Source organism: Rhinichthys klamathensis, unplaced genomic scaffold, assembly GCF_029890125.1.
Source record: "Rhinichthys klamathensis goyatoka isolate OS25496 unplaced genomic scaffold, OSU_Roscu_1.1 h1tg000461l_1, whole genome shotgun sequence".
NCBI classification, from domain to species: domain Eukaryota; kingdom Metazoa; phylum Chordata; class Actinopteri; order Cypriniformes; family Leuciscidae; genus Rhinichthys; species Rhinichthys klamathensis.
Window position 1 is genome coordinate 2283806 of NW_026606950.1, and position 27970 is coordinate 2311775.

A 27970-nucleotide genomic window follows, 5' to 3' on the forward strand; every position below is an offset into this window, starting at 1 on the left:
TAAACTAAACTGATTTATTATGTCTCATATACATAACTCAATGATACTATTAATATTATTCCCTTCGACACCATTATTATTATTATTTAGACTATCTGTCTGTCCATCAGAGAAGTGTGTTCATATGCTGTGGATATCAGACAAAATTATATTTTATTGGCGTGCTTTTGTATATTTAAAGACGTGCCGAATGTCATTGTTAACAACTTGATGTTTTTATGACTTTTGATTAGATCCAGTCAACACACTTTTCATATTAACATGTGAGGGGACAGTAATGAAATATTGCTTTGATTTTTCATCGGCAGCTTTATGAGCACATGTGCACAGGTATTAACATCACTTATATTAACAAAATATGCTGTGATTTATTTATTTTTAACACGCTGAACATAATTTTTTTTATATTTCCCTAGCTATGCTGTGTATTTATTCACCTCTGAACGCCAACAGGGAAATATTAGATAAAATATCTAGTGGGTTTATACACTGAATAAATGCATAGGCTTGTTTCCAGTCGCGGGCAACAGCGCCACCTGGAGGACAAACTCAGCCACAAAACACAAACTGTGTCATAATTTATTCACCCTCAAGTTGTTCTAAACCTGTATGAGTTTCTTTCTTCTGTGGAACTAAATAGAATATATATATATTTTTAAAGAAGAATGTGAGTAAGGTTGCTGGTTCGCATTGACTTCCATGTGAAAAAAGAAAAGAAAAATACTAACGGAAGTCAATGCGGACCAGAAACTGTTTACTCACATTCTTCTTTAAAAAAAAAATCTTCTTTTATGTTCCACAGAAGAACGAAACGCATACAGGTTTATAACAACATACAGCCATGCTTTGTTAAATCGTAATTACGACATAAAAAATGAGATTATGACATTCAGAGTAAAAAAAAAAAAATTATTTACGGTTTTTTTTTTATAACATTTACGCCTTAAGTAAGATTTCAAAGCATTTAGTTTCAAAAGGGCCTCGATATGAGACAAAGATGGTCGTTCATTACTCTCCTGGACATCTGGTTCAACCGAGGCTCAATTCAGCGATTTTGATGTTAAAACAAAATGTAGCCTATACTAAAATTAAAGCACGTCTTACCCAAACACACCTGAAATATAAGACACAAATTAAACTGAAAAAGGTGTTTCAAAACCGTGAGGTGAATGCTCGAGACATCAGGTCTAACTGACCAAATATCTCAATTTCTTTAAAAATACGATTTACCTAGATAACTCTGCCGTCTTTGAGGTTAAGCTTTATCTCTTAGCATATTTTGTTGTAATATTTGATTTATACATCGTATTTTAAATTTTTGTACTTACCTCTATGTAACGTCCATTTTAAAGTTGTTATCGCTCACGTTATCTCACCGTTTGTACTAATATTTGTAAGGGAACGGTCGGGATTTCCCGCCATTCCTGTCACAAGCGCGCGCTTTTCTGTTCACGTGATGTTTCAGTCAGACGTTTGAGACATGATTTTACATACAATTACACTTAATATATATATATATTTTTTTTTTGTAAAGGGAAAAACTCACTTGCATTATTACTGTAAAATACTGCAAACCAGCCACCCATAAAAACGGCTAAAAAAAAAAAGTACGGAGTGTTAATTTCCCTAGTGTTCCCCGAGTGTTAATTGCCCATTTCTGCTCATAACTTAATTCTGAATATGGTCTATTTGGGGTTTAAGACATTACGTGCGTAGTATGGGTCTTTCAGGTGTGTATACAGCTTAATCTGTTTCTCATTTGCCGTTTTTAATGCAATAAAACACAAATAAGCTCCTAACGACACAACAGCAGAAGGTCAAGAACGGGTAATCCGTATTTATCGTCGAAAACATTTATTTCCCTGTAAAAATTACAGTATAGTGATATTGACGTCCAAACTATGTCAAACGATGGAAGTCATATACATGCTTTTAATAGTTCTTAATGTATATATGAAAGGCCTGCATTTATCAGTATTACTCAAAACATCCACAACAAGAGCCGATATCCTTTACTGATGCTTTCATAAAGAGAGGAACCAATCTTATATAACTCTTTTGCTTATTTAAAACTCGATTTAAAACTGCATTTAAGTATTTTAGATCCCTATTAATGGTCAAGTTGAGTGAGTGAAAGAGAGAGCGAGAGAGAGAGCAAAAAAACAGGGACAATGATAATAATATGATTAAACCAAAAGTCCCGATCAATCCTGATTCCGAATTCAAGGAAAAACACATTCCACAAGCCTCTTGAACCTGCTAACATGTCCTAACAATGGAGAAAACAATGTTCTTTATTGGTCATAAAAAAAGAACAAATGAAAAACAAACAGGTATCACACGGCCAAATGTTAGATGAAGAAAAGAGGCTTTTACTGATTTCCGCCACTGGAGACGAACAAATGAAGTTCAGAAGATCTCCAGGCAAACGTGCTCATGTCATCCAGTGTGTAAAATGTAGAGAGTGTGTGTGTGGGAGAGAGAGAGAGAGTGAGTGAGAGTGTATTTGTATAGATTTTCTTCTCCAAAAATGATCATTCAAACAGAAAAAAGAAACTTAAGAGGGGAAATGATCAGCGCTCCACTCCTCCTCTAATCATCATCAAAGTTCTGTTGTAAAAGGAAGTTTGCGGCCAGATTTTCATTCTTCTCACACGCGAAGTAAGCCTGTATAACGAGTCCTTCTGGGAATCCGAGGGCTTTTAGCTGAGGAGAGAGCAGAGGAACATGGGAAGGTTAGATAAGAGCACAGCCCGCGCACCTTTGATCGTCCGCCAGCAGATCCTCCATCTGTGGCGCTCTCGTAATTAAAGGGCCTCGCTTTAATTAGATAAAAGTTGAAATTCAGACTTTATGACTTTAAAAAGTATCTTACGTCTAAAGAAGAAAGTAGGAAAAACCCTGGTTAGGAAAGCACTGTGATGAGCAACAGCTTGCTGAGGCCAATCAGTGTAACTAAGCTAATTAAAAACTCTCGTTATTCTACACTGCCTTCATAATACAGGCCGTCTGACCAACTCAACTGCTGTTAATATGCTTGCAAACTAAATTGCATGAAATGGTCATAATAATCAGTAAAAAACATCACAAATGTAATAAACAAATATGTCTCCATTATATTATTATTTTCTGTGTGACAATTCAAAATTGAATTCAAATCACATATGCTTGACATTTTTTTGCACACTTGCTAATAAATATGATCAGATTCCAATAAGATATGTACAAAAATCAGATTTGGACTGACACTCTGAACAAGCTTTAAAAGTCCCGTAATGTCTTGATTTCTGGCTATTATTAGGCATCTTCTCTCTGAGTCACAACCAGGAAAGCCTATTCATTATATGAATATATAATTCAATATATATATATATATATTAGTAGTATATTATATATTAGTAGTATCGGCACAATAACCTGATTATTGCCTTTCTTTAAACACATTATTATAGTATCAGCAAATAGCAATCAACCCTTTGATTCGTATGTGTTGATATATTAGTGCATAAACCAACTGCTATACATGTATATATACACTATATTATTACTACATCATATATATATATATACACACACGTGTGTGTGTGTGTGTGTGTATATGAATATACACACATATATTATATAAACACAAACTTTTATGTTAGATGCAATTAATCGATTTGACAGCCCATATATTATATTATATTATACTAACCAAGTGTATATAATATAAATTTTATTGTTTAACATTTTAGATTTAAATTGTTTAAATCTCAGTTTTATTTCAGTTACACTAAAAATGTATTTATTATTTGGCGAAGAAACTTAGAATTTTCACTCAAAAATTGCTAATAAATTTTTAAAAACACTTGCTTTTGTTTACATAATATATGCATGTACTGTGTATAACTATTTTGTATATATAAATACACATATGCATGTGTATATTTAATAAATAGTGTATATATATTTATACATAATTTATATTATATATAAATATTATATATATATTATATTATTCTTAAATATATACATGCATATGTGTGTATTTATATATACAAAATAATTATACAGTGCACACATATATTATGTAAACACTTATTTTGGATGCGATTAATCGTAGCACATTTATTTTTGAGATTGCATGGGTTAATTCTGTTTGGACGATGTTTTATTTTATTTGTGTGGGTCTTAAAAAGTCTTGCATTTGATTTTAAAAGACAAAATGTTGTTGTTAAAGCTGAAGAGTTTCACCCTCTCAATAGCTTCTTTCTCCTGCGGCGTGACCTGGATGTAGTTCATGCCTCCCGCCTCGGCCACGCCCGCGGCCACGCCCCCAGCCCCACCCCCACTGCCCGCCTGCCCCGCCTCCTGGACCGGCTCGTTCAGCATCTGGATGAACTGCTCCTGATGGCTGCTGATTTGCTGGGAAAACAAGAGAAACAGAAAAAGCTTAGCCCTGATTTGCTGAGGGTCATTTATCACACAGGAACAGGAAGATCAAGTCAAGAGTCGATCATCTGCATCAGAACGCTATCGCAAACAGAGACAGAGCGCATTTAGGCCACGCCCACACCGGGGGGGTCCAACCGCCTCCATTGACTTTGCATTGCGAGAAGCTGCCTCCTTGTCATTTCTGACTTTGTGTGTGTGTGTGTGTGTGTGTGTGTGTGTGTGTGTGTGTGTGTGTGTACCTGCAGGAGCTGTGGGTTCTCTCTGCCGATCTGCTGTAGTAGAGCTGGTAGCAGAGACGGGTTCTGCTGGATGATCTGTGTGTGTGTGTGTGTGTGTGTGTGTGTGTGTGTGTGTGTGTGTGTGTGTGTGTGTGTGTGTGTGTGTGTGTGTGTGTGTGAGTGTGTGTGAGTACCTGCAGGAGCTGTGGGTTCTCTCTGCCGATCTGCTGTAGTAGAGCTGGTAGCAGAGACGGGTTCTGCTGGATGATCTGTGTGTGTGTGTGTGTGTGTGTGTGTGTGTGTGTGTGTGTGTGAGTACCTGCAGGAGCTGTGGGTTCTCTCTGCCGATCTGCTGTAGTAGAGCTGGTAGCAGAGACGGGTTCTGCTGGATGATCTGTGTGTGTGTGTGTGTGTGTGTGTGTGTGTGTGTGTGTGTGTGTGTGTGTGTGTGTGTGTGTGTGAGTGTGTGTGAGTACCTGCAGGAGCTGTGGGTTCTCTCTGCCGATCTGCTGTAGTAGAGCTGGTAGCAGAGACGGGTTCTGCTGGATGATCTGTCTCATCTGCAGGAACTGTGGCTGGTTCCTCAAGAACTCCAGAGGATTGGCTGCAAACACACACACACACACGAGAGAGTCAGAGAAACTGTTGCACATCAAGAACTCGAGCTGTACGATTAATCGCAATGAAACGGCACAAGATTTGGCAAAGGCTGTGATTATTTTATGCGCAGTTTGTGCCACAGGGCGTCACACACACACACACCACATATCCATCTGAACACCAGAGGGCGTCACACACACACACCCGCAGAAGTACGATAACACACATCAGTCCAGGAACCCCCTCTGGTCATCACTCTCTCTGTCTGAATAGACAGCAGATGAACAGGAGGAGCCGCGTTTACAGAGCCGATCATCACTGACAGTGTGTGTGTGTGTGTGTGTCACTCACCCCCTGATCCTGTGCTGGGCTGTAGTGTGTGTGTGCTGGGCTGTAGTGTGTGCGTGTGTGTGTGTGTGTGTGTGAGAGAGAGACTCACCGCCTGATCCTGTGCTGGGCTGTGACGGGGCGGTACTGGACGGTGAAGAGAGACCCGAGGTTACAAGAGGAGCGCCACCTACTGGAGCCACTGGGTCAGCAGCTCCTACACTGCCCTCGCCCTCCGCGGGGATGCCCTAACACACACACACACACACACAAAAAAAAATTTATAATTTTAGGGCTTCGGGTCATTTTGATCTGCGAGGGAAAGATGTGTCAGTGTTGTGCTGCGCCCTCTTGTGGGCATAGGAGACAATACAGTACTTTTTCTCTCTAACATTAAAGGGATACTCCACCCAAAAATGAAAACTGTCATCATTCACTCACCCTCAAGTTGTTGCAAACCTGTATGAGTTTCTTTCTTTCTATGGAAGTCAATGGTGTCCCACAACTGTTTGGTTCCAATCGCCCTTCAAAATATCTTCCTTTGTGTTCAGCAGAAGAAAGAAACTCACACAGGTTTGCAACAACTTGAGGGTGAGTAAATGATGACAGAACTTTCATTTTTGGGTGGAGTATCCCTTTAAGTATTGCCTTAAATATCAGAATAATACTTCGAATTTTGCTAATATTAAAAAAGAAATTCGAATTTAGCATTTCAGCCATTTTGACAGCCCTAATACCCAGCCCTCAATAACATAAGAAGGTGTAGAGTCTCACCCTAAACATGTGATCTGCTGATTTACAGGTCTGTGTCTGCATAGAGACAGTGTGTTCTGCAGTGCGGGGGAAGGGTGTGTGTGACGTCAGTGTGTTCTGCAGTGCGAGGGAAGGGTGTGTGTGACGTCGGTGTGTTCTGCAGTGCGAGGGAAGGGTGTGTGTGACGTCAGTGTGTTCTGCAGTGCGAGGGAAGGGTGTGTGTGACGTCAGTGTGTTCTGCAGTGCGAGGAAAGGGTGTGTGAGACGTCAGTGTGTTCTGCAGTGCGAGGGAAGGGTGTGTGTGACGTCAGTGTGTTCTGCAGTGCGGGGGAAGGGTGTGTGTGACGTCAGTGTGTTCTGCAGTGCGGGGGAAGGGTGTGTGTGACGTCAGTGTGTTCTGCAGTGCGGGGGAAGGGTGTGTGTGACGTCGGTGTGTTCTGCAGTGCGAGGGAAGGGTGTGTGTGACGTCGGTGTGTGTGACGTCAGTGTGTTCTGCAGTGCGAGGGAAGGGTGTGTGTGACGTCAGTGTGTTCTGCAGTGCGAGGGAAGGGTGTGTGTGACGTCAGTGTGTTCTGCAGTGCGAGGGAAGGGTGTGTGTGACGTCAGTGTGTTCTGCAGTGCGAGGGAAGGGTGTGTGTGACGTCAGTGTGTTCTGCAGTGCGAGGGAAGGGTGTGTGTGACGTCAGTGTGTTCTGCAGTGCGGGGGAAGGGTGTGTGTGACGTCAGTGTGTTCTGCAGTGCGGGGGAAGGGTGTGTGTGACGTCGGTGTGTTCTGCAGTGCGAGGGAAGGGTGTGTGTGACGTCAGTGTGTTCTGCAGTGCGAGGAAAGGGTGTGTGAGACGTCAGTGTGTTCTGCAGTGCGAGGGAAGGGTGTGTGTGACGTCAGTGTGTTCTGCAGTGCGGGGGAAGGGTGTGTGTGACGTCGGTGTGTGTGACGTCAGTGTGTTCTGCAGTGCGAGGGAAGGGTGTGTGTGACGTCAGTGTGTTCTGCAGTGCGAGGGAAGGGTGTGTGTGACGTCAGTGTGTTCTGCAGTGCGAGGGAAGGGTGTGTGTGACGTCAGTGTGTTCTGCAGTGCGAGGGAAGGGTGTGTGTGACGTCAGTGTGTTCTGCAGTGCGAGGGAAGGGTGTGTGTGACGTCAGTGTGTTCTGCAGTGCGAGGGAAGGGTGTGTGTGACGTCAGTGTGTTCTGCAGTGCGGGGGAAGGGTGTGTGTGACGTCAGTGTGTTCTGCAGTGCGGGGGAAGGGTGTGTGTGACGTCGGTGTGTTCTGCAGTGCGAGGGAAGGGTGTGTGTGACGTCGGTGTGTTCTGCAGTGCGAGGGAAGGGTGTGTGTGACGTCAGTGTGTTCTGCAGTGCGAGGGAAGGGTGTGTGTGACGTCGGTGTGTTCTGCAGTGCGAGGGAAGGGTGTGTGTGACGTCGGTGTGTTCTGCAGTGCGAGGGAAGGGTGTGTGTGACGTCAGTGTGTTCTGCAGTGCGAGGGAAGGGTGTGTGTGACGTCGGTGTGTTCTGCAGTGCGAGGGAAGGGTGTGTGTGACGTCAGTGTGTTCTGCAGTGCGAGGGAAGGGTGTGTGTGACGTCAGTGTGTTCTGCAGTGCGAGGGAAGGGTGTGTGTGACGTCGGTGTGTTCTGCAGTGCGAGGGAAGGGTGTGTGTGACGTCGGTGTGTTCTGCAGTGCGAGGGAAGGGTGTGTGTGACGTCTGTGTGTTCTGCAGTGCGAGGGAAGGGTGTGTGTGACGTCAGTGTGTTCTGCAGTGCGAGGGAAGGGTGTGTGTGACGTCAGTGTGTTCTGCAGTGCGAGGGAAGGGTGTGTGTGACGTCAGTGTGTTCTGCAGTGCGAGGGAAGGGTGTGTGTGACGTCAGTGTGTTCTGCAGTGCGAGGGAAGGGTGTGTGTGACGTCGGTGTGTTCTGCAGTGCGAGGGAAGGGTGTGTGTGACGTCGGTGTGTTCTGCAGTGCGAGGGAAGGGTGTGTGTGACGTCGGTGTGTTCTGCAGTGCGAGGGAAGGGTGTGTGTGTGACGTCAGTGTGTTCTGCAGTGCGAGGGAAGGGTGTGTGTGACGTCGGTGTGTTCTGCAGTGCGAGGGAAGGGTGTGTGAGACGTCGGTGTGTTCTGCAGTACGAGGGAAGGGTGTGTGTGACGTCAGTGTGTTCTGCAGTGCGAGGGAAGGGTGTGTGTGACGTCAGTGTGTTCTGCAGTGCGAGGGAAGGGTGTGTGTGACGTCAGTGTGTTCTGCAGTGCGAGGGAAGGGTGTGTGTGACGTCGGTGTGTTCTGCAGTGCGAGGGAAGGGTGTGTGTGACGTCGGTGTGTTCTGCAGTGCGAGGGAAGGGTGTGTGTGACGTCAGTGTGTTCTGCAGTGCGAGGGAAGGGTGTGTGTGACGTCAGTGTGTTCTGCAGTGCGAGGGAAGGGTGTGTGTAACGTCAGTGTGTTCTGCAGTGCGAGGGAAGGGTGTGTGTGACGTCAGTGTGTTCTGCAGTGCGAGGGAAGGGTGTGTGTGACGTCGGTGTGTTCTGCAGTGCGAGGGAAGGGTGTGTGTGACGTCAGTGTGTTCTGCAGTGCGAGGGAAGGGTGTGTGTGACGTCAGTGTGTTCTGCAGTGCGAGGGAAGGGTGTGTGTGACGTCGGTGTGTTCTGCAGTGCGAGGGAAGGGTGTGTGTGACGTCAGTGTGTTCTGCAGTGCGAGGGAAGGGTGTGTGTGTGACGTCGGTGTGTTCTGCAGTGCGAGGGAAGGGTGTGTGTGACGTCAGTGTGTTCTGCAGTGCGAGGGAAGGGTGTGTGTGACGTCAGTGTGTTCTGCAGTGCGAGGGAAGGGTGTGTGTGACGTCAGTGTGTTCTGCAGTGCGAGGGAAGGGTGTGTGTGACGTCAGTGTGTTCTGCAGTGCGAGGGAAGGGTGTGTGTGACGTCGGTGTGTTCTGCAGTGCGAGGGAAGGGTGTGTGTGACGTCGGTGTGTTCTGCAGTGCGAGGGAAGGGTGTGTGTGTGACGTCAGTATGTTCTGCAGTGCGAGGGAAGGGTGTGTGTGACGTCGGTGTGTTCTGCAGTGCGAGGGAAGGGTGTGTGTGACGTCGGTGTGTTCTGCAGTGCGAGGGAAGGGTGTGTGTGACGTCGGTTGTTCTGCAGTGCGAGGGAAGGGTGTGTGTGACGTCAGTGTGTTCTGCAGTGCGAGGGAAGGGTGTGTGTGACGTCAGTGTGTTCTGCAGTGCGAGGGAAGGGTGTGTGTGACGTCAGTGTGTTCTGCAGTGCGAGGGAAGGGTGTGTGTGACGTCAGTGTGTTCTGCAGCGCGAGGGAAGGTGTGTGTGTGACGTCGGTGTATTCTGCAGCGCGAGGGAAGGGTGTGTGTGACGTCAGTGTGTTCTGCAGCGCGAGGGAAGGGTGTGTGTGACGTCAGTGTGTTCTGCAGTGCGAGCGAAGGTTGTGTGTCACGTCGGTGTGTTCTGCAGTGCGGGGGAAGGGTGTGTGTGACGTCGGTGTGTTCTGCAGTGCGAGGGAAGGGTGTGTGTGACGTCGGTGTGTTCTGCAGTGCGAGGGAAGGGTGTGTGTGACGTCAGTGTGTTCTGCAGTGCGAGGGAAGGGTGTGTGTGACGTCAGTGTGTTCTGCAGTGCGGGGGAAGGGTGTGTGTGACGTCAGTGTGTTCTGCAGTGCGAGGGAAGGGTGTGTGTGACGTCGGTGTGTTCTGCAGTGCGAGGGAAGGGTGTGTGTGACGTCGGTGTGTTCTGCAGTGCGAGGGAAGGGTGTGTGTGACGTCAGTGTGTTCTGCAGTGCGAGGGAAGGGTGTGTGTGACGTCGGTGTGTTCTGCAGTGCGAGGGAAGGGTGTGTGTGACGTCAGTGTGTTCTGCAGTGCGAGGGAAGGGTGTGTGTGACGTCAGTGTGTTCTGCAGTGCGAGGGAAGGGTGTGTGTGACGTCAGTGTGTTCTGCAGTGCGAGGGAAGGGTGTGTGTGACGTCAGTGTGTTCTGCAGCGCGAGGGAAGGGTGTGTGTGACGTCGGTGTGTTCTGCAGTGCGAGGGAAGGGTGTGTGTGACGTCAGTGTGTTCTGCAGTGCGGGGGAAGGGTGTGTGTGACGTCGGTGTGTTCTGCAGTGCGGGGGAAGGGTGTGTGTGACGTCAGTGTGTTCTGCAGTGCGAGGGAAGGTTGTGTGTCACGTCGGTGTGTTCTGCAGTGCGGGGGAAGGGTGTGTGTGACGTCGGTGTGTTCTGCAGTGCGAGGGAAGGGTGTGTGTGACGTCGGTGTGTTCTGCAGTGCGAGGGAAGGGTGTGTGTGACGTCAGTGTGTTCTGCAGTGCGAGGGAAGGGTGTGTGTGACGTCAGTGTGTTCTGCAGTGCGAGGGAAGGGTGTGTGTGACGTCAGTGTGTTCTGCAGTGCGAGGGAAGGGTGTGTGTGACGTCAGTGTGTTCTGCAGTGCGAGGGAAGGGTGTGTGTGACGTCGGTGTGTTCTGCAGTGCGAGGGAAGGGTGTGTGTGACGTCAGTGTGTTCTGCAGTGCGAGGGAAGGGTGTGTGTGACGTCAGTGTGTTCTGCAGTGCGAGGGAAGGGTGTGTGTGACGTCGGTGTGTTCTGCAGTGCGAGGGAAGGGTGTGTGTGACGTCGGTGTGTTCTGCAGTGCGAGGGAAGGGTGTGTGTGACGTCAGTGTGTTCTGCAGTGCGAGGGAAGGGTCTGCAGTGCGAGGGAAGGGTGTGTGTGACGTCAGTGTGTTCTGCAGTGCGAGGGAAGGGTGTGTGTGACGTCGGTGTGTTCTGCAGTGCGAGGGAAGGGTGTGTGTGACGTCGGTGTGTTCTGCAGTGCGAGGGAAGGGTGTGTGTGACGTCGGTGTGTTCTGCAGTGCGAGGGAAGGGTGTGTGTGACGTCGGTGTGTTCTGCAGTGCGAGGGAAGGGTGTGTGTGTGACGTCAGTGTGTTCTGCAGTGCGAGGGAAGGGTGTGTGTGACGTCGGTGTGTTCTGCAGTGCGAGGGAAGGGTGTGTGTGACGTCGGTGTGTTCTGCAGTGCGAGGGAAGGGTGTGTGTGACGTCGGTGTGTTCTGCAGTGCGAGGGAAGGGTGTGTGTGACGTCGGTGTGTTCTGCAGTGCGAGGGAAGGGTGTGTGTGACGTCGGTGTGTTCTGCAGTGCGAGGGAAGGGTGTGTGTGACGTCAGTGTGTTCTGCAGTGCGAGGGAAGGGTGTGTGTGACGTCGGTGTGTTCTGCAGTGCGAGGGAAGGGTGTGTGTGACGTCGGTGTGTTCTGCAGTGCGAGGGAAGGGTGTGTGTGACGTCGGTGTGTTCTGCAGTGCGAGGGAAGGGTGTGTGTGACGTCGGTGTGTTCTGCAGTGCGAGGGAAGGGTGTGTGTGACGTCAGTGTGTTCTGCAGTGCGAGGGAAGGGTGTGTGTGACGTCAGTGTGTTCTGCACTGCGAGGGAAGGGTGTGTGTGACGTCAGTGTGTTCTGCAGTGCGAGGGAAGGGTGTGTGTGACGTCGGTGTGTTCTGCAGTGCGAGGGAAGGGTGTGTGTGACGTCGGTGTGTTCTGCAGTGCGAGGGAAGGTGTGTGTGTGACATCAGTGTGTTCTGCAGTGCGAGGGAAGGGTGTGTGTGACATCAGTGTGTTCTGCAGTGCGAGGGAAGGTGTGTGTGTGACGTCGGTGTGTTCTGCAGCGCGAGGGAAGGTGTGTGTGTGACGTCGGTGTGTTCTGCAGTGCGGGGGAAGGGTGTGTGTGACGTCGGTGTGTTCTGCAGTGCGGGGGAAGGGTGTGTGTGACGTCGGTGTGTTCTGCAGTGCGAGGGAAGGTGTGTGTGTGACATCAGTGTGTTCTGCAGTGCGAGGGAAGGGTGTGTGTGACATCAGTGTGTTCTGCAGTGCGAGGGAAGGTGTGTGTGTGACGTCGGTGTGTTCTGCAGCGCGAGGGAAGGTGTGTGTGTGACGTCGGTGTGTTCTGCAGCGCGAGGGAAGGGTGTGTGTGACGTCGGTGTGTTCTGCAGTGCGAGGGAAGGGTGTGTGTGACGTCAGTGTGTTCTGCAGCGCGAGGGAAGGGTGTGTGTGACGTCGGTGTGTTCTGCAGTGCGAGGGAAGGGTGTGTGTGACGTCGGTGTGTTCTGCAGTGCGAGGGAAGGGTGTGTGTGACGTCAGTGTGTTCTGCAGTGCGAGGGAAGGGTGTGTGTGACGTCGGTGTGTTCTGCAGTGCGAGGGAAGGGTGTGTGTGACGTCAGTGTGTTCTGCAGTGCGAGGGAAGGGTGTGTGTGACGTCGGTGTGTTCTGCAGTGCGAGGGAAGGGTGTGTGTGACGTCAGTGTGTTCTGCAGTGCGAGGGAAGGGTGTGTGTGACGTCAGTGTGTTCTGCAGTGCGGGGGAAGGGTGTGTGTGACGTCGGTGTGTTCTGCAGTGCGAGGGAAGGGTGTGTGTGACGTCAGTGTGTTCTGCAGTGCGAGGGAAGGGTGTGTGTGACGTCAGTGTGTTCTGCAGTGCGAGGGAAGGGTGTGTGTGACGTCGGTGTGTTCTGCAGTGCGAGGGAAGGGTGTGTGTGACGTCGGTGTGTTCTCACCGTGAGCAGGTACTCCACGGCGCGGTCCGGATTGTTGAAACTGGCCCTCAGTGCCGCCACAACTCTGTCCCGCTCGTATCCCATCAACATGATCTCCGTCACCATGTTCTCGTAGGACTGCCCCGTCACTGCACACACACACACACACACACACACATGCATCAGCTGAGCACGAGGACACACAGATGTGAACGCGAGCGTGTGTGTGGATTTACCCAGCGCAGACGTCGCCTCCTCAAATATGTTTGCATTTGGCGAAGAATCCGAACTGTAAAGAGGAAACGGATAAACATTAATCCTGTTGAGGTTCAGTTTTCCATATTTGAGTTTAAAAGCCTAAATTGAATCTGGTGATCATATAAAGTGACGTGTCTCTCGGGTTAAACCGCTCCATATTTGACCATCTCTTTATGAACGTTTCCCAGCGGCAGAGGGACAGAAATCTCCCAGATCTCCATGTGTTCTCAGATGAACAGGAGTCTGTGGGACTGACACGAGCTCATGCTGAACTACCGCTCACTGCACCCAAAAGAGGATCAACGTGGCGTTTACATCGTGTGCTCGTTTAGTTTGGAATGGAATTTGGAAAAGAATAAAATGGAATTTGGGAAAGACTGAAATGGAATTTGGAAAAGAATAAAATGGAATTTGGAAAATAATAAAATGGAATTTGGGAAAGACTGAAATGGAATTTGGAAAAGAATAAAATGGAATTTGGGAAAGAATAAATGGAATTTGAGATAGATTAAAATGGAATTTGGAAAAGAATAAAATGAAATTTTGGAAAGACTGAAATGGAATTTGGAAAAGAATAAAATGGAATTTGGGAAAGAGTGAAATGGAATTTGGAAAATACTAAAATGGAATTTGGAAAAGACTAAAATGAAATTTGGGAAAGACTGAAATGAAATTTGGTGCTGACTAAAATGGAATTTGGGAAAGAATAAATGGAATTTGAGATAGACTAAAATGGAATTTGGAGAATAATAAAATGGAATTTGGAAAAGAATAAAATGGAATTTGGAAAAGAATAAAATGGAATTTGGAAAAGAATAAAATGGAATTTGGGAAAGAATAAATGGAATTTGGAAAAGAATAAAATGGAATTTGGAAAAGAATAAATGGAATTTGGAAAAGAATAAAATTGAATTTGGGAAAGAGTGAAATGGAATTTGGAAAATACTAAAATGGAATTTGGAAAAGACTAAAATGGAATTTGGTAAAGACTGAAATGAAATTTGGTGCTGACTAAAATGGAATTTGGGAAAGAATAAAATGGAATTTGGTAAAGGATTATATAGAATTTGGGCAAGACTAAAATGTTAGACTTTATGAATTTATAAGTGAACTATCGCTTTAATACATCAGAAAAATGTTCAACATCCTGTGTTTATTTAGTTTCCTCACATTATTTGTTTTAGAAGAGAAACTAGATCATCCAGCGACAGCATTCACATCTAATCAACAATAACTGAGTCTGTAACATCCGTGTGTGTGTGTGTGTGTGTGTGGGGGTGTGTGAGTGTGTGTGTGTATGTGTGTGTATGTGTGTCAGTGTGTGTGTGTCTGTGTGAGTGAGTGAGTGAGTGAGTGAGTGAGTGAGTGAGTGAGTGAGTGAGTGAGTGAGTGAGTGAGTGAGTGAGTGAGTGAGTGAGTGAGTGAGTGGGTGTGTGAGTGTGTGTGTGTATCAGTGTGTGTGTGTGTGTGTGTGTGAGAGTGTGAGTGTGCGAGCGAGTCAGTGTGTGTGTGAGAGTGTGTGTGTGTGAGTGAGTGAGTGTGTGTGTGTGAGTGTGTGCGAGTGAGTGAGTGTGTGTGTGTGCGAGTGAGTGAGTGAGTGTGTGTGCGAGTGAGTGAGTGAGTGAGTGAGTGAGTGAGTGTGTGTTGTTTTTGTGATTTATGAGGACAGATATTTGTATAAGGACATTTCCTGAGTCCTCGTATTTCAAATGGCTTTAAAAACATACTAAACAGTGTTTTATTAAAAATGTTAGTGTGTGTGTGTGTGCACCTGGCGGGTGTGGAGGAGGGCGCAGTGCTGCCGGCTGGTTTCTCCTCGGTGGGTTTGTCGTCTTTGGCCGGGGTCGAGGTCGGGGTTTCTGGGGTCGCAGTCGGGGTCGTCGCTGTAGTGATGGAGGAGGAGGAGGCGGAGCCGGTCGCCGTGGCAACAGATGAGGAGGAGGCGGATCCAGATGAAGATGAAGATGCAGGAGCCGCTTTAGGCTGCAGGAGACACATCACATTATATTTCATATAAACACACACACATCCACATTATCAACAACACATCACCATCTAGTGTTCAGGGAATTACAGCAGTAAGCAGAAATAGCCAATCGAAACAGAGCTCATTTACATCTAGATGTCTTAAAGCTACAGCAGCAGGAATGTTCAATTGTAAAGGTTCAAACTGTAAAATGGAATTTACTTTAGAATATTGAATGTCGGGGGTGGTCACGTGACCCAGAGCGAGATGGCTGCTTGAGTTCTCTGCTCCGCTCTTATGTTTATTTAATTTGCATTTTTTCCCTCCAAATCTATCGCTCTATTTCATTTAAGGACCGTCAGTTATGTCTGACCCCAGTTTGGACAAAGAATTTCCGATTTTCGGATCAACACGTTCGCAGAAAGCAAAAGAAAAGGACAAAAAGAAGACCACTTATTCCTCGTCGTCAACAGAAGCTATTGCTAATGAAACAAGAGGCCCAATCGGACATGGCGCTGATACTCTCTGAAATAAAAGCCAACGGTTCTCGTCTCGATGGGATAACTAATCGGCTGGAGGAAATAGCTGGATCAGTTTCCTCGTTGCAAAACTCTTTCGCGGCCCTCACTGAGAGGATCGAGGGTATTGAGACCCGTCTAACTGAGGCTGAGGGGAGGATCTCTTCCGCGGAAGACTCGGCGGCAGTGTCCGAGGGCCAACTTGCTAACTTACTGACTAAGGTGGAACAACTTCAGTCAAAAGTGGACGATTTAGAGAACAGAGGTCGTCGAAAGAATTTGAGAATAGTTGGTCTACCTGAAGGAGCGGAAGGCTCTGGTTCGCTCGCGTCGCTTCTCCGTTCCTCTATCCCCAAATGGCTGGATTTGCCCGCGGACTCTCTCGCCTTGGATATTGAGAGGGCTCATCGATCTCCTACTTTTGAGACTGGTAATCTGAACTCATCACTGAGGAGTGTTCTGATTCGTTTTCTACGGTTTACTGAAAAGGAAACTGTTCTCAGAGCAGCGTTGAAGAAGACGATTAACCACGAGGGCGCGGAGCTTCGGTTTTATTCGGACTTATCTACCAGTGTTCTGCAGAAGCGTCGCGAATTCAGCTCAGTGGTCAAGACTATGGCCTCTCGTGGCTTATATCGCGGATTCGCCTACCCTGCCCGGCTCAGGTGTTTACACATGGGGAAGATTCGCTTGTTCGATGATCCGAACTCGGCTAAAGCTTTTCTGGACTCTCTGGACAGATAACTCTGACCTGCTGTAATGTCCTCATTTCTTGGAGGATTATCTTTCTTTTTGAACTCACCAGACTTGTAAGTTTGGATTTTTATTTAAAACATTGACTTTTTCTTACTTTTTATTTAATTTAATTTTTATTTAATTTAATTTTTTATTATTATTATTTAATTTAAATGTTTGTATTTATTTATTCTTTGTATTAATTTATCAACATTTTTTTTAATTTTTTTTTATTTATTTTTTTATATATATATATCACTGTACTTCGCTGCTTTTAATATTCGTTATGTAGGATTGTTTTTCCTTCTAGACGCCGTAGTGACAAATTTATTTATTTATTTATTTATTTTTTAATCAGTGGGTTCAGTTATTTTAATCACGTATTCTATAGAGTATTATAGGAGCGATTCTTGAGGGGGCTATTTTTTCTCAGTGGCATCAGTATGATGACAGGTTTATTTATGTTCATCATCTTATTTTGTGACTGTTTGATGTTACCTGCGCCCTATCGTTTGGGGATGGGGCCTGGGGGGGTGGGTTTATTCGGGGTAACTCAGTGTTCAATACGTGGTACTGTTCTGTTCAAATTTGGTGTCTTTTATGTGCGAGATTTACTTTTGCCAGCTCATCAGCATCTTAACATTTTATTTTGGGTCTTTTTCATATGCATGGTATTGTTAAGCTTGTAACTTGGAATGTGAAGGGTATCGGCCATGTTATAAAGAGGAAGAAAATTTTGACATTTCTTAAAAAAGAGCACGTATCCATCGCTCTGTTGCAGGAAACCCATTTGTCGGACACTGAACATTGTAAACTCAAAAGGGACTGGGTTGGTAAGGTATATTACTCTTCTTTTACATCGAACAGCAGAGGTGTAGCAATTTTAATTCACAAGAACATCCCATTCAGTCTGGATTATGTAGAGTCTGACTCTGAAGGGAGGTTTGTATTAGTTTCAGGCTATATTTTTGGTGTACATCTCACTATTGGAAATGTATATGCCCCAAATACTGACTGCCCCAGTTTTATATCCCAGACAATTTTGCAGTTTAACCGGTTTTGTGGAAACCTGGGGTTCTTGGGTGGTGATTTTAACTGCATAATGGATAGTAACCTGGATAAATCCCCCCCCCCCGCAGACCCTAACATGCCATAAATCCTCCCACTCTTTACGAAATGTTTGTAAAGATTTAGGCCTAGTAGATATTTGGAGGGAGCTGCACCCAAAAGACAGAAATTATACATTTTATTCTCATCCTCATAATTCTTACTCTAGGTTGGATTACTTCTTTACACCATCTGAATGTATTCACCAAGTGAAGTCTTGCCATATTGGCCCTATTGTTTTGTCCGACCATAGCCCTGTCTACTTAGACCTTGATGTCAATGTGTCCATTCCTAAATCCAATTATTGGAAGTTTAATATTTCACATTTGAATAATGATGATTTTTGTATGTTCCTTAAGCAGAAAATAGTTAATTACTGGCAGGACAATCCAAACTCTCCTGTTTCCTCAGCGACAAAATGGGATGCTGCTAAAGCGGTTTTACGGGGCCACATTATATCCTATGCTTCCTTAGTGAATAAAGTCAAGACCCAAAAAAGGAGAGAATTGGAGGCCGAATTAAATCACTTAGAAAATCAACACAAACAAATACCAAATCAGACAAATTGGACTCATATGAACAGAGCCAGAGCTAGGTTAAATTTAGACCATACAGAGCATATTAAGAAATTACTATTTTTTAGTAAGCAAAAATATTACGAATTTGGAAATAAGCCCAGCCATTTACTTGCATATCAGCTAAAAAAAGCACAACAAGAGAGAGTTATAAAGGCAATCAGGACCCCAGAGGGCAGCGTATCTTTTGATCCCCAGATAATTAATGATACTTTTTCTGATTTTTATAGGACTTTATATAAAGCTGAGGACGAAGGAGCTTTGATGGGGGATCTATCAGATTATTTGCGTAAGATTTCTCTTCCTGTTGTTTCTGAAACGAACAGAACTCTTTTAAATGCCCCTTTCACTCAGGAGGAAATTTGGCAAGCTATTCAATCGATGCCCTCAGGTAAAGCGCCGGGCCCAGACGGGTTCCCACTCGAATTTTACAAGCAATTCTGGCAGGATATAAGCCCAATCTTAATGCCGGCAATTAATAACCTTTTTGAGTTAAATTTAATTCCTGATTCTTGGTTCTCTGCCGTCATTAGTCTCATTTTTAAAAAAGACAAAGACCCGTTGGATTGCTCTTCTTACCGCCCGATTAGTTTATTGAATGTAGATTATAAAATTGTGGCTAAAACAATGGCTCGCCGCCTTGAATCTGTCCTTCCTTCTGTCGTTTCGCCGGACCAGACCGGATTTGTAAAATCTAGATATGGCTCTGATAATATTCGTAGATTATTGAATATTCTAGATCATGTACATGTGACCAAAGACCCCACTTTAATTGTGTCGCTTGATGCCGAAAAGGCATTCGATAGGGTGGGATGGCCTTTCCTTTTCGCTGTATTAGAGAGGATAAACCTAGGACATAATTTCATTAACTTGATTAAATTGTTATATTCCCAGCCAATGGCGGTAGTTAATACAAACCGGTTAATGTCTAGTAGATTTCCTGTTGGCAGAGGATGCCGTCAAGGCTGCCCTCTCTCACCTCTCTTATTTTCTTTGGTCATCGAACCCCTGGCTGCAGTAATGAGGGCAAATACAAGCATACTGGGTATTCGAGTTGGCTCAGATGAGCATCGTATTTCACTTTATGCCGACGATGTGCTATTATATTTTAAGTACCCTGAGACTTCGGTTGATGCAATTCTTTCCATTATCAGAGAATATAGCACATTTTCAGGATATAAAATTAACCTAAATAAATCTCAGGCCTTGTACTTGTATGCTCCCCCTGAAGCTGGTTTGGGTTCCCCGTTTCGTCTAGCTCCTTCTGGTTTTCAATATCTGGGAATAAATGTTACACCTGATTTGTGTGATTTATTCAAAGCTAATTACACCCCATTAATTACCAAAATTAGCCAGGACTTGTCCGACTGGTCAAATATCCCCATTTCATTTCTGGGCAAGATTAATGTAATAAGGATGAACATTCTTCCCAGACTGAACTTTCTATTTCAAAGTTTGCCCTGCTATTTGACTGTTGCTTTCTTTAAAAAGGTAAATTCTATCATATCAAAATTCATCTGGAATAAAAAAAAAGCCTAGACTCAAATTTTCTACCTTACTGAAACCCAGGGAACTGGGAGGGGTCTCACTCCCTAACTTCCAGTTATATTTTTGGTCTGCTCAGATAAAAAATATGATCAATTGGTTTCTTAATAGATTGGATTCATGTTGGGTAGGAATTGAGTCTTCGAGATGTTTCCCAAACTTGTTATGCACTTTACCATTTATTTACAGTGTACATAAAATCGAATCAGTGTCCAATATTTATACGGTATCAAACACTCTCCTGGCTTGGAAAGACGTTTTGAAGTATCTGAATATTCCACATATTTTATCTTTAAAATCTCCTATTTCATTCAACCCTGACCTACCCCCTGCTATTCAGAACATTGGTCTTCGATCATGGAGACTAAGGGGAATTTTGGAGCTGGACCAGTTATTTGACAAGGGCAATCTAAAATCATTTCAGTTGTTAAAACAGCAATTTAACTTACACAATAATGATTTCTACAAATTCTTGCAACTACGACATTTTCTGGAATCACTTTTAAAGGACAATAGAATACGCTTTGATCTTTCTGATATAGAAAAACAATTGCATTCTTCTATTTCCCTCAAAAGGAAGATTTCTGCTTTTTATTCTATATTATCTAATGTCGGGCCTTCCTCCTTTGACCCTCTGAAACTGATATGGGAAAAAGACTTTGAAACAAATTTCAGTGATGAGGCGTGGTTATCGGTATGCTCCGGTGTCTTTTTTAGAGGAGCCTCTATATTGAATCATGAGCAAAACTTTAAGTTCATTTACAGGACTTATTTAACACCGGCTCGTCTCCATAAGATTTTCCCTAATGTCTCCCAATTGTGTTTCAAGTGTAAGTCTAATATTGGCACAGTGATGCATACGTTTTGGAGCTGTGACATGATTAAGGTGTACTGGAAAGAAATACATAAAATTGTTCAGAGGATTATTGGTAAATCTTTTGCTCTATCTCCGAGTATCTATCTCCTGAACTATAAAGCTGAATTGCACCTCAACCATGATCTAGAATGTGTTTTATATCTTTGTACCTACTTAGCGAGGAAATGTATACTCCTGTTGTGGTCCACTCCTCATGTCCCTTCTGTTAATATGTGGATGAATCAAATTGCTATTTTCCTTCCCTTAGAAAAGCTAACTTGTGACTTACGCCGGAGGTCTAATGATTTCTGGTGTATTTGGTCCCCTCTCTGGAATTTTCTTGAAAATGACTGTTGAATGTGTTTAATTCTTCACTCTTGCTGTTTTTTTTTTGTTTTTTCTACTACCCTTCACTCGATCCTTTAACTACCAGTTGATGGATGATTGTATGTGCTGTAGGGGTGTAACGATACACAAAATTGACGGTTCGGTTTTCCCACGGTTTTGACGTCTCGGTTCGGTTCGGTTCGGTTTAGAAAGCTAAAATTGCTTCTTTTTTTCTTTTTTTTTAAACAGTGGTTTAACGAAAAAATGGTCTTTCTTTAAATTAATTCAATTACAATTAAACGTTTCACAATGATTAAAAAAAAATCGGCTAAATCTGTAAACTATATAGGGAGCCGCACATTACTATAACATTAAAGGTTGTAGCCTAGACTTTTAACCTAAATTCAGATGCTATTTATTTTTTAGATATAATAATCAACACACAACACATTGTATGAAAACATGTAAACTGAACATAAGGCAGTTTTTGCATTAACTTGTGTTTTTACTCTAATTTGTTATTGAAATATAATACTTTACACAGTTTTCATTTTCATGAAAGATATTTTAAACATACATTAAATAATCAAGATATCATTAACAGGTTAAGTAAAATATAATATATAGGCTAACATGGTGCATTTATTTAGTGCAAGAGTTCATTTATAGGAACCAAAGTTGTGGACACTGAATCACTTGCCTGTTGAGGTAAATATAATGCTAGTGACAAGCTATGCTGTTTTATTGACGTCTTTCCGCTGCTGAAACACTGATTGAGCGATTACACTAGTTATGATGCCTTTCAGTAAGTATACTGCATCTTTCAACATACCTTCAGGTGTCCATTCTGTAACTGAGGAAGAGATGATCGCGTTTACCCGCGCGCCGCGCTGCCGTTTGAAATGAGGAGCTTAGTAGGCATACAGCGATCTGTCACGCCACATCAAAGAGCGCCAAAACGCCATTTATTGTTTGAATTTCGTGATCAAATAGACAGAATTTGAAAGATTACATCTTGCTTATTATCGAAAGTAACAAAACACGGAGCTTGTTATTTGGTGTTAATGGTGGTTATTAGGCTACAAAACTGAATTTGTTGTGTACTGTACACAAGACATGAGGTCCATTGAGCCGGGCTGGGCGGGGCCGGGGTAGCAGGGGGCGGGGAGGGGCGTGTTCGGTACGCAATGAGAGTATCGCGATTCGAATCATGTGTTCTGTATCGCGGTTTTTCAAAAAAAAAAAAAAAAAAAATAGAATATTGAATGTCAAGGAATTTGGCATATCGTGGATGAATAGATCAACACGTAACATTTTAAGAATTAAATTAATGTTTTATGTCTTCGTTAGATTACCACCATTTTTGAAACATTTCAAAGGGCCCTATTATTGTAAAAAATTTACTAAATTATTCAAGTTTTATAAATTTAATTGATTAGAAAAGTTTTTTGTTTTGTTTTTGTTTTTATGTAATTAAACCATTAAAACTGATCCATAGACTAGAACAGAACAAATGGAATTGGGGAAAGACTAAAATGGAATTTGCGAAAGACTAAAATGGAATTTGGGAAAGACTAAAATGGAATTCGGGAAAGACTAAAATGGAAATTGGGGGAAAGACTAAAATGGAAATTGGGAAAGACTAAAATAGAATTCAGGAAAGACTAAAATGGAATTCGGGGAATTCGGGAAAGACAAAAATGGAATTCGGGAAAGACAAAAATGGAATTCGGGAAAGACTAAAATGGAATTCGGGGAAAGACTAAAATGGAATTCGGGGAAAGACTAAAATGGAATTCGGGGAAAGACTAAAATGGAATTCGGGAAAAGACTAAAATGGAATTTGGGAAGAATTAAAATGGAATTTGGGAACGAATAAAATGGAATTTCAACAGTATTATATGATGCTGTGATGCTTGATTTAGATCCAAAAAAATGTCCTCTATCTCAAAGACAAAGACTTTTCTTTTTACTCCACCGACTTCCATTAACATATTTGTGTTTTCAGAATTCCTCTTTAATAATTCAGCATGTTTCAGACTCCAACACATCATAAATGTCTCACCTTTGCTACCATAACCACCACGAAGTTCTTCTCATCTATCTTGTACTCCTTGAGCGCCGTGTCATCGTTCAAAATTTTGCCTGGAGTAGGACACAAAATAATGGAAACAAACGTCCCGTTATTCATCAGCCAGCAGCTCTCGCGTCTGAATCTGACAGCTGTCAGTCATCCATCAAACGAAGCCGCTGCATTTCACATCATCTTAGAGCTCCTAGAACCCTTATCAGCCGGAAACAGCCGTCCAAACACCATTACACCTTATCACACGTATGACGTACCTGCGTATATCAGCTTCTGTCCCGCCACCGGAAAGCCATCTTTTCCCTTTTCATTCTCGATTTTTTCCTTTAAGGCTTTTACCTGTGAAAGACAGAGCGGGAGAAAGCAAATCAGAGTCTGAGAAGAGAAAAAGAGAGCAATACTGTGATCCGGTTTCAGCAAAACCACTGTGAAGCCGCCTCACGCAGCTCGTTAGTTCAGAGTAAACGAGTCCGGATCCAAAACACAGATTCCAGTCCGTCTAATCTGATCATGCAGACTAAAGCTCCTACCTGTCGCCTTGACTGCACTTCCACTAGTGGGTGAGGATAAAGCTTAGGGCCGCACGATCATTAATCACGATTATTCGGATCAAAAATTATAATCACGTTAATTCTCGTTGGCTATTGACTTCATTAAACCAATCATAGCTTCATCACATGGGAAATTAATACGAGTTTGATTTTGATTTCAAAATTTGATACGAGTAAATTGAACGCTACTTACCATAATATATTTGGTAAGTGTTTGTAAATCACATTAGATATTTTATGAGAAGCAATTCAGTTGCACATGAGACCAGATTCAGATTGCTTTGAACATGCAAATTTGTACTTAGAAATGGCTAAACCCTGCGAACAGACACGCTTTACATTATTAAACTGGTATAACCTTCAGACGCCAAAACTTCATGCCATCTGTTACATTTCTACTGTTGTGTTGCAGCACAAAGTTTGTCATTCACCAAGCATGGTCAAGATTCATGTTTGGATTTATTACAGGTTCTTTTCGCAGATTTAACAGCAGCAAACAGCTTTAAAGGGTTAGTTCACGCAAAAATGAAGTTTCTGTCATTAATTACTACCCTCATGTCGTTCCAGACCCGTAAGACCTTCATCTTTAGATCACAAATGAAGATGTTTTGATGAAATCTGAGAGGTTTTGATCCTCCATAGACAGACTCCAGTGGTTCAACCTTAATGGCAAAACCCCCCAAAATAACGACTTTATTCAACAATATTTTGGGGGTTTTGCGCACAAAAAGTATTCTTATCGCTTCATAACATTAAGGTCGAACCACTGGTTCAGATTTAGCAGCAGCAAACAGCTTTAAAGTGTCATTTTAACTTCGTTAAAATGGTCCATGTGCCTCCAGTGGTTCAACCATAATGTTATGAAGTGACAAGAATACTTTTTGTGCGTAAAACCCCCAAAATATTATTGAATAAAGTCGTTATTTTGGGGGGTTTTGCCATTAAGGTTGAACCACTGTTTGTGTAATACTTTTTGACTTTATTCAACAATATTTTGGGGGGGTTTTGCGCACAAAAGTATTCTTGTCGCTTCATAACATTAAGGTTGAACCACTGGAGTCACATGGACCATTTTAACGATGTTTTACTTTCTTGGCCTTGAAAGTCGCACTGATTTATGCTTCTGTCTATGGAGGATCAAAATATCTTCATTTGTGATCTAAAGATGAAGGTCTTACGGAAATGGAACGACATGAGGTGAGTAAATAATGACAGAAACTTCATTTTTGCGTCAACTATCCCATAAAATCAGAATCAACATCGCTAAACTCAGATGTACATGTTTGCTGTGTCGGACCATCAGCACAGAGAAAGCAAAGGTTGCCAGACGGAGAAGAGTGAGTCAAACACTGTGTCCTTTTAAGAGGAAAGCTTCATTCGGAGGATTTATTGTCCTGCAATCTGGCAACCAGACATACGTGAAGGCTTGTTACCAATGCAAGATGATGCAAATGTCTGATACATTTTTTACGTTTTCAGGACAAATAATCAGCAGCGCAAATATTGTGATTATTTTTAAATCATCGACAAAAGCACAACATCGTTATCACGATAATAATACGATTAATCGTGCAGCCCTAATACAACTAGAACTGAATTGATCTGAATACTGTCGGTAATACCAATAATAATGGACTTATTGGAGCTAGTTATGGGGGGAAATGGCATATTTATGGTTTTGCTTTCCTGGGAAAGACCATTTCTAAGAATAATCCGTTCCAAAAGGCCTGATCAACAGGAAGTGATGCGTAAACCCAGCGAGCGTCTTCCTTCCTAAAGCTCCAGCTGACTTATTTACGTGTCATTTGGTTTATAAAAAGCTTTTTCAAGGGGCTTATGGGTAATAATACAACTCTATATAGCACATCTAGTTGAATAATAATAAATAATATGAAATGAATGATAATAAAAATGAAATGAATGTATAATAAATTAATGCCCAAAACATCCACCCTATTAGTCAAGTCAGTTTTATTTCTATAGCGCTTTATACAGTACAGATGTTGCAAAGCAGCTTTACAGTAATAAACAGGACAATAACAGAATCAGTGATGCAAACTAAGACAAATTCAAAAGTGTCATCATTTCAGATCAATTCAGCTCAAGTTTTGTTCTCATCTGATAGTGTCAGTAATACACAAACATGAACAGCAGTGTGCAGTAATCTCTTAAAGGGACAGTTCACCCAAACATTTAAATTATCCCATAATTTACTCTCTCAAGCCATCCTAAGTGTACAGGTGACACTCGGAAAATTAGAATATCGTGCAAAAGTTCATTCATTTCAGTATTCAACTTAAAAGGTGAAACTAATATATTATATAGATTCATTACATGCAAAGTGAGATATTTCAAGCCTTTATTTGTTATAATTTTGATGATTATGGCTTATAGTTTATGAAAACCTTTTCACAATATTCTAATTTTGAATTTGGGGTTTTCATAAGCTGTAAGTCATAATTATCACAATTATAACAAATGAATGAGGCATTTATTTAGCGCTTTCATATGTACAAATAAAGGCTTGAAATATCTCACTTTGCATGTAATGAGTCTATATATTAGTTTCACCTTTTAAGTTGAATTACTGAAATAAAAGAACTTTTGCACGATATTCTAATTTTTTTAGTTTCACCTGTATATGACTTTCCTCTTTAAGGCCAGACAAGTCACTTGGTGAGGTCAATTTGTAGAGAAACTACTCTATATGGAGACGTATGGATTACTTTTATGATGATGGATGCACTTATTTTTGGCCTTCAAAAGCTCAGGCTCGATTCACTCCCATTATAAAGCTCGGAAGAGCAGGATATTTTTTGATAGAACTCAGTGTTCATCTGAAAGAAGAAAGTCATATACACCTAGGGTGGCTTGAGAGTTATTAAATCATGGGGTAATTTTCATTTTGGCGTGAACTAACCCTTTAATTGGCCAACAGGGACCAAAAGACAAAGACTAGCAATAGATCGAGATCACGCCACAGTCACGTGACTACCAGCACACATGAGAAAACAGACAGAAACACAATCTGTGATGAAAAGTCACTGGGTAACATTAAAGTAACAGTAAAGCCAGCACCAGTGACCTTTCATCAATGCTCTTATGAGGCCAAACTAAACCAACTGATATGGGAAAATCCCCATCTAGAGGACACCAGCACGGCAGCCTGATGAACACATTCGCTGACTGCGGGCAATAAAACGTGTTAGCAATCCAATACTGAAGCACTTTCGTACAAAATATACCGAATTCTGTCGTTTCGATGTCTGGAAAACACATAAATCATATTAATGGACCCGACACACACAGATAGTTGTGTGTGTGTGTTTATATGAACCTCTCTCACACACTAAAAACATGCGTTAAACCATTTACAACACCACAGCATGACTTGCTAAAACACTCAAATTACCCATTAATTGTCTGCCTTGCCCTTTTAAAAGGTCATATTGGCGTTTAAAAGTTAATTGCAGAGATTTAGAAGTAGTCGTAATATCGCGTGTCTTATTTAGAAAACTTTAAGTATGTTTCGACTAAAGTAAAAACTAATTTTACGAGCAGCTAATATGCTAATGCTAAAACGGTTCACATAACTCCGTAAACACCCAACAGCGCCGCGCGCACACAGAAACGCATCTAGTGTGGCCATATAAAGCATATAAGTATAATTCTGATGTGGTTGAGTGGCTTAATGGAGTGTTTTCGTGTGTTTTAGTGACATCGCTGACAGAAATCCGTTAGCTGTTAGCCGCTAGCAGCGCGCGCTCCTCTCACGCGGGCGTCTCTCACCGTCTCCTCCGCGTCGATGTCGATTTTAAACGTCTGCTGCTGGAGGGTTTTCAGCGTGATCTGCATCTTCACGTTCGTCCGTGTCGCCGGTGTGGAAACTGATCGAGGGCTGGATCGCTGGATGTGTGTTTTTCGCCGTGGCTCATCACAACCTGATCGCCGCCATTACGCGCATAAACACTCGACGGCCCGGCCCCCCTCGCGCCACACGGCGCATGCGCAGCGATTGCGTCACTGCAAACAGGGCTGCTGGGAAATTGAGTTTTTCAACAGTTGTTGAATATAAAAAATGCCGTTTTCTTATGGTATACTAAACGTTATCAGGATCTCATTATGGAGAAGGACCAAACCTGCAGAAGTTAAAAATGAATGAATGAATAAATAAATAGATAAATGAATAAATAGATAAATAAATGTGATAATAGGAAAATAAATAAAGCAATAAACCACTTAATAAAACAAATATTATTCATTTTTAATCAAATTAATTTTTGTATTATTTTTTCCCCTAATTTATTGGGGTTTTTTTTGCTTTTATTCTTTTAAATTTTATTTATTTATTATTATTTTTAATTTTCAATGTATTTATTTATTTTTATTTATTTATGCATTCATTTTTATTTTATTTTTATTCCCACACGTATTAATTTTTTTTATTATTATTATTCATTTATATATTTGTTTAATCATTTATTTATTATTTATTATTTTCTGCAGGTTTGGTCCTCTATAATGAGACCCTGATAACGTTTAGTATACTCAATCAGGGTGATTGCATTGAAATAAAACTGGTTGATTTGAAATAAATCTTAGGGTTAACCCTAACCTGGCAATTGGCAT

At 42.9% G+C, this 27970-nt stretch overlaps 2 protein-coding genes across 2 annotated transcripts in view; both read right to left on the reverse strand.

Annotated features, from left to right (window-relative positions):
* The window catches only part of znf462 (zinc finger protein 462), a 50634-nt gene that overhangs the window by 5415 nt on the left and 17249 nt on the right, over positions 1-27970 (reverse strand). The gene's annotated exons all lie outside the window — the stretch shown is intronic.
* rad23b (RAD23 homolog B, nucleotide excision repair protein) lies at positions 2251-27334 on the reverse strand. Its single transcript, XM_056236695.1, has 10 exons — positions 27131-27334; positions 23048-23129; positions 22770-22849; positions 14847-15058; positions 13054-13106; positions 12839-12966; positions 5692-5827; positions 5129-5256; positions 4234-4404; positions 2251-2706 (listed from the first exon to the last, which is right to left on the reverse strand). The coding sequence occupies exons 1-10, from the start codon at positions 27194-27196 to the stop codon at positions 2593-2595; spliced, it is 1170 nt and encodes a 389-aa protein (XP_056092670.1). The 5' UTR covers positions 27197-27334; the 3' UTR covers positions 2251-2592.